Consider the following 6,338-nt stretch of genomic DNA (forward strand, 5'->3'; position numbering starts at 1 on the left):
ATATTATATTTTTACGGTCAAATATTTTTTTTTCTTTCAATTTTACAGTTTTAAGGAAATTTTTACATTTTCACGATTTTGTCTTTTTTCTTTTTTGTGTTTTCAAATTATTTTTAGGTTTTTTTGTTGATGTTTAGTTAGTCTAGTAAGTTATTTTTAAGTTGTTTTTTAATTATTTTTCTTAAAAAAAAGTATTTTCGTAATTATGAAACTTAGAAAATTGCATTTTTGAAAAAAAAAATAGAAACCATAAAAAAGTAATAAAAATAAAAAAAATATATTTATTTAAGAAAAAATCTCTAAAAAAAATCGTGACAATTTACTATTTAAAATCAACAGTAATAAAAATAACATAATTTAAAATAATTAACGTGAAGATTATATTAAAGAAACTGTTTATATATTTTACATATTTTAATTTATAAACTATTTCTATCATTACAGACCATGTGGAATCAATCGCTGGCTTGTAGTTACAAATAATATATGTATTGCTAAGAAATAAAAATTAAAGTGAATATACAAATCATTCTAAGATAAGAATAAATCATATATATTTATTTTTATTCAGATATAATTATTTCAAATAGTAATTTTCGACCGATTGATAAAAGACAATTTTGTTTATGTCCATAACTATAGATTGACACATGTATCTCAAGCACAACTCAAAATTTGATTGAGTGATTGAAACACCTTTTTTCCGTGTAAATTAGATAATAATAAAAAAAATTCAAGACTTTTTTAGTTAAGATATTAACAAACATGAGATGATTTCTCTTGGAGATAAATTCAGTTGGATATATAGCCGATTGTTGAGTGTGATTAAATTGAACAGAACAGATGAAATTTGTGATTTGTCCCCATGCAATACAAAATCCAAAAAGATAAGTAAGAAAATAAGTTAAGAGTATGGGAACGACGATAAGGCCGCTGTGCCCTCTACGGTCCGAACGGATGGCAACATTTGTACGGAGATTGAGTCACTGCGAGGCGAGATTTTGGAACAGCTTCCGATGAATTAGACACCATCCAAATTGGGATTTGGCATATTTCGTAAATATGTCAAAACCTCAAGTCCTTTTCTTTATGCTCTTGGCAAAAGTCAAGGGCATTATGGTATCTTTATCCACAACCACGACCCCTCACGTGACTGACCTTTGCCCTCTTACAATTCTCTCCCGCCACGTGTCACTCTTAATCCTTTCCCCTTCTAACCAGCCGTCGGGCCCACCTCTCATATCGGTCTTATCCTAATTACGTGTTGGTCGATCCACTTGCCACGTCCTTACAGAGCCCTCGGATTAATCCAACGGTTACCGATCGTTCCAGATCCCAAAACTTGCTCGACCTTTAACGCCCACAACCCCTCGAACTCCCCCATTAAATATCTCTGCTACTCTTTGTAGTTCTCTCCTCTATTCTGGGTATCACTCTTCACAGAGCTCGAGATCTCTTTTAGGGTATCAGCCGCTTTTTCGGTCTCTCAGTCTCTTCTTGCTAACTTACGCTACCCCTATGGGCTTACTCGACCAGCTTTGGGATGACACCGTCGCCGGACCTCGTCCGGAGAACGGTCTCGGAAAGCTTCGAAAGTATTCCACCTTCAGTTTCCGGTCTAACTCTGGCAAGGGTACGGCCGAGTTGGTGCTTATTAGAACAAGATCTTAATAAGTTATAATAATAATATTAATACTAATAATAATAATGATCGGACGGCTTAGATCTACTGTCATCTCAATATATTTGCATGTTTTAGTGATCTATTAAGTAGTTTTTTAATTAGAAAAATATTTAATATTGGCTTTAATGGAAACTATATATTCCAGTACAAGTTGAATTTTGTTAGATTAATAATTGGTGTTTTTAATCTGATCAGGATCTGACGGTGGAAACGTGAGATCGTACGGTGAGGATCAGCCGGAGGAGCCGACGAGAGTTACACGGAGTATCATGATAGTAAGACCACCAGGGAGCCTGAGCGGCTCTCCTCCGGTTTCGCCAGCTGGGTCAACTCCTCCAGTGTCGCCGTTTTCTGGTGAGTTTGATGAAATGACGGAATTGCCCCTGTTCTATTTACTTGGAAGACTATTTCTCTCCATTCTTTAGGGGAGTGCATAGTGTGTAGTGTACACAGTCTCTGGAACACACACGAGTTTTGTCATTTTGTGATGTTATCTACTTTTAAGTGGATAATAGTGTAGTGTTAGGAGGATGCATATAATAATGATAATAATACTTTTCTAAAATGACGATTTTACCCTTGTTGTTGACGTGCTACACTCTTAAACTATCTCTTAAACTATATGCATGCTTGCTTGCTTTCTTTTATTTTTAATTAAGCATGATAATTTATATGTTTATGCTCATTTTGGTTTGATACGGAATATATTGGTTTGATTCGAATCACTTGTTTTTAACTGGGACCCGCGTATACATTTAAAGTGTTTATAATTTATGGTCTGAAAAATCAAAATTTGTTTTAATTGGGTTGGTAGAATAATGCATTATTGGCCATAAAACCCCATTATCTCACACATTAAGTGAGTGTAGTTGTGATGAATATTACTGAAGAAACCCTTGTGTGAGTTTGGTCACCTAATTATTTTTATTATTATCATTTGAATGTATATGTAATGAGTTTGCATGTAAACAAAACATGTTGGTATATATATGTATATATATATATTATTGATGGCTAAGAAATGGTGGAACTCATTGAATGTTTTGTTAGGAGGCAGAGAGTCGTTTAGGTTTCGAAGAAAGTCAGCATCGGATGCGTACGAGAAGACCAGCGAAGTTGGACCCAGAAGCAGCCCTCCTCCTCCTTACGACGTGTGAGATATGATGATGATGATGATGATCACAAGATCATGTTTTGTAGTCCCAAATCAAACGGCTGAGAATGTTACTTACTATAAATATGTAGCTCTGTCGTGTGTGTGTGTGTTTTGGAAGAGGTGGTTGTGTAATTTCTTACTTGTTCATGTAAGATATATATATATATATATATATGATGATGATGATGATGATGTGAGATATGTGCTGTTTGATGTAGCTATATCGATCGAGTGTAGGGTTGGTTATGTACGTACTTTTGTTAAATCATCTCTGTATATAGTGCGCCTTTTCTCGTTTTATTACTGGTTGTGGTTTTTTGTTTAGCTCTATATCATGAGTTATTTGAAGATGTGATATGATGATAATAATGGAAAATGCTATTTTCATTGTGATTTCTTGAATAATATTGCAGTGGACCATATTATTATTGATTTTAGAGAAACAAAAATAACGTGAATATTGGTATTGGTGGTGGTGGTTGTTATGGGGGGCTTCTCGGTGGTTTCCTAGTCATGTTAATAAATATGCTTTATTTTTTTCTGTTTTTTTTTTTGTTATTAAGTGTTTTAAATTTGTTGTGAATTGACAAAATAATGTTGGAATTTGTGTTTTATTAGGGCTTCGAATTAAAGTGATTAATTAATGCTACATTGTTTAACTCTTCAATGCAATTTAAATTAAAAAATTAATACATCAATTGTTAACAATCTAAACGGCGGAAATCAGTTCATTTTGTTAATTTATAATATAATCTTTAAAGGGGAGACACATCTTGTCTACCACTTCTACTATATTTTTTTATTACTATAAACTTCTCTTTTATGATATCTGGCAATAGATTCTTTTTAGGGAATTTACTTATTTCATATCTTATATTTTTTGCAAAGTATATCGTTTTTGTATTTTCTTTTTTCAATAATATTTATGTATAGTACATTGTATTTTAAAATCATATATATTTAATACTCTAAACTCAGATTTGATAAATATGACCAAACTGCCATCAGTTATATATAATTAAGTAATTAAATTTGAATTTAGAATTCATATAATTCAGAGTAGTTTGATTAAATTGACAAAATTTTAACAATTAAATTTGATTTTAGGATACGAAATATATACAATTTCAAAGCACCAGTATCAAATATGTACGATTTCAAAATATAGAATACCAAATAAGTATTATTGTAAACACAAGGTACCAAAACGATATTTTACAAAAACACTAGATACTAAATGATTACCTACCATTCTTTTTAATCACTTTATAAATTAATTTTGTTTTCAAAATCATTATGTCTCGATGACTGTTTCACAATTTTATTTTCTTTTTCAAATGTAGTATTTTTATAAAATGATATGTATTGAAAAAATATTTTATAAATTACTTTTAAAATAAGATATTTTTGTTCCTCTATATTTAAAATATGAAAAAAGAAACCCATTATACTCTTCACTAATAGTTTAAAGAGAAATTATAAGAATTAAAAAGTATAAATTGTTTTGAAAATTTAATTAAATGTAAGATATTAGTAAAGGCCGGGAAAATAGATGGATGAATAACTTTAATTAAAATCATTCTAAACTTAAAACTATTACAAATGCAAGATAATAAATATGTGAAATTTAACAATATAGTGCATCACAAGTTTGAGATACATAATGTTGTTCGTGATTTAATCATTGGACACGTGACAGTCATTAGAGAAGTAATTAAACTCCTCGGAAGACAGTAAAACTCTGTAGAGCTTGCCTAGAGCTCCTCAGAGTGTAGTCTCCTCATAGTAAGTCGTGATCCATTTCCAAGTGTGGGCGCCTCCAAGTGAGGCCACGTCCCGAGGACCACCCTAGCAGTCCTCCCGTCTTCTTGACCCGATGGTTCTCCAGCTCTAGGAATTTTGTCCTCGGGGCCTGGAGAGAGCACCAGATGTCAGTCACTGCAGCCTTGGGCCACCACAAGAACGTCTTACAACTTTTTGGGTGTCTCGAGTAGTGGTGTCGAGTTCGTACACTCGATAATTGACATTTCCCACAACACCGTCTGACACAGGAAACACATGCAACCATATTCTAACAGTGCCAGAGACGTGTCTCCCGTAAAGTTGGTGGGCTGCAACCTGCAAATTGGACCCTGTGCAATACGCACAGGCCCACAGTCTTAATTAGTACAGTCGAAGGTGTTAAGTAGCAATTAACTCCCCAAATAATGGAGGAATGTTTGTAATAAATGCTCATTAAGGATATCAATGATCCCCAACCACTATAAATAGGGCTAGGGCACCACACTATAGAGGAATTTTGGCTTTTGGACATTTAATCTCAATTTTTTACTAAGAGCAATTTATACGCTGCCTGAGAAAACTTCCATTGAAGCTTGTTCATCCAAGCTTCAAGAACACTAATACTAAAGACTAGTAGACTAGGGTTGTTTTATAACCTGAACCACGTAAAATCTTGGTGTTAATCTTCTTTATTTTCTTCGAGTTCTGTTGATAAGTTGATAGCGTAAAAGACAGTCAATATGTAACACCTCAATTTCCCTAATATGGCTTAGTGCATAGATTAGGGGGTCGGGAGGCAATAATAGAATTAATTGTGTCCTTATGTGTTATGAGCATGTTATTATGTGAATTGTATTATGATAATATTATGCTTGCATGTTTAAGTGTATTTAATATGCGCATGTGTCCATTTCTTATTAGAAGGGCATTTTCGTAATATTGACCCGTTGAGTGTGTAATCGTAAATATGTATGATATATAATTATGATCGCATTATTATGTGAATATATTTGAGTTACCCATCATGAGGCGATCCTAATGAGCTAGTTAGCAGAAAAGTCACAACGGGGTAAATACCTGGCTCAGGGTGAGCTTAGGGGTATTTTGGTAAATTACCGAGAATTAGTGAGTAGCGGGAATTAATTGATGAATATTGGTATGATATATTATATGGGATAATTTGAGATTAGTAGGAACTATGCCAAATGATAATTTTTCCCTTAAGAGTAACCTTTGAAGTAAAAAAGGGCAAAGGGCATTGTGGTCATTTGACCACTTGGGCTACTAACTAAGCCAGCAGCTGGGCACTTAGGATCACACATTCAAGACATTTCTTTGAGCTTTGGGAGCACTTTTCTTTGAAGAGCACACAAGGCACTCTAAGGCTATACTAAGCTAGAGTTTTTGAGGAGAATGAAGCAAATTCTTGTGGAATAGCAGCTGTGGATTGGAACTAAAGGTTTCTAGGGCCATCATCAACCTCAAGGGATTCAAATTTAGAGGTGAGGCCCCTGTTTTTGGTGTTCTTGAATTTCTTTTGAGTTTGATTCCTAATTTGAGTGTCTATGGGTGTTTGTGATGGTTTGAGTAGTGGGTTTTGTTGCCTAGGCCTAGTGATAAGTTTTGTGGCTGAATTTTTTTTAAAAACACCTGGTTGGGTTGAATTCTGGTTTAAAATTGCTAGAAATTGCAAGGATATAATTTCGGGAAGAACAC

The 6,338-nt window shown here is 33.5% G+C and overlaps 1 protein-coding gene across 3 annotated transcripts; it reads left to right on the plus strand.

Moving 5' to 3' along the window:
* The first annotated feature begins 1,391 nt into the window (after positions 1-1,391).
* LOC133790987 (dormancy-associated protein homolog 3) lies at positions 1,392-3,140 on the plus strand. Of its 3 annotated transcripts, none has more exons than XM_062228855.1 (3): positions 1,392-1,633; positions 1,880-2,038; positions 2,735-3,140. In XM_062228855.1, the coding sequence occupies exons 1-3, from the start codon at positions 1,519-1,521 to the stop codon at positions 2,839-2,841; spliced, it is 381 nt and encodes a 126-aa protein (XP_062084839.1). In that variant the 5' UTR covers positions 1,392-1,518; the 3' UTR covers positions 2,842-3,140. The 3 variants fall into 3 exon arrangements, with proteins under 3 accessions (XP_062084839.1, XP_062084841.1, XP_062084840.1); XM_062228857.1 differs by having other exon boundaries at positions 2,738-3,140; XM_062228856.1 differs by having other exon boundaries at positions 2,742-3,140.
* The last annotated feature ends 3,198 nt before the right edge of the window (positions 3,141-6,338 follow it).

This window comes from Humulus lupulus, chromosome 7 (assembly GCF_963169125.1).
Source record: "Humulus lupulus chromosome 7, drHumLupu1.1, whole genome shotgun sequence".
NCBI lineage: Eukaryota > Viridiplantae > Streptophyta > Magnoliopsida > Rosales > Cannabaceae > Humulus > Humulus lupulus.

Excerpts from the sequence above, each read along its gene's own strand:
- LOC133790987 (XM_062228855.1), top strand. The coding sequence starts at position 1,519 with ATGGGCTTACTCGACCAGCTTTGGGATGACACCGTCGCCGGACCTCGT. Across the intron at positions 1,634-1,879 it reads CCGGTCTAACTCTGGCAAGG|GATCTGACGGTGGAAACGTG; the intron begins GTACGGCCGAGT and ends TAATCTGATCAG. Across the intron at positions 2,039-2,734 it reads TCCAGTGTCGCCGTTTTCTG|GAGGCAGAGAGTCGTTTAGG; the intron begins GTGAGTTTGATG and ends ATGTTTTGTTAG.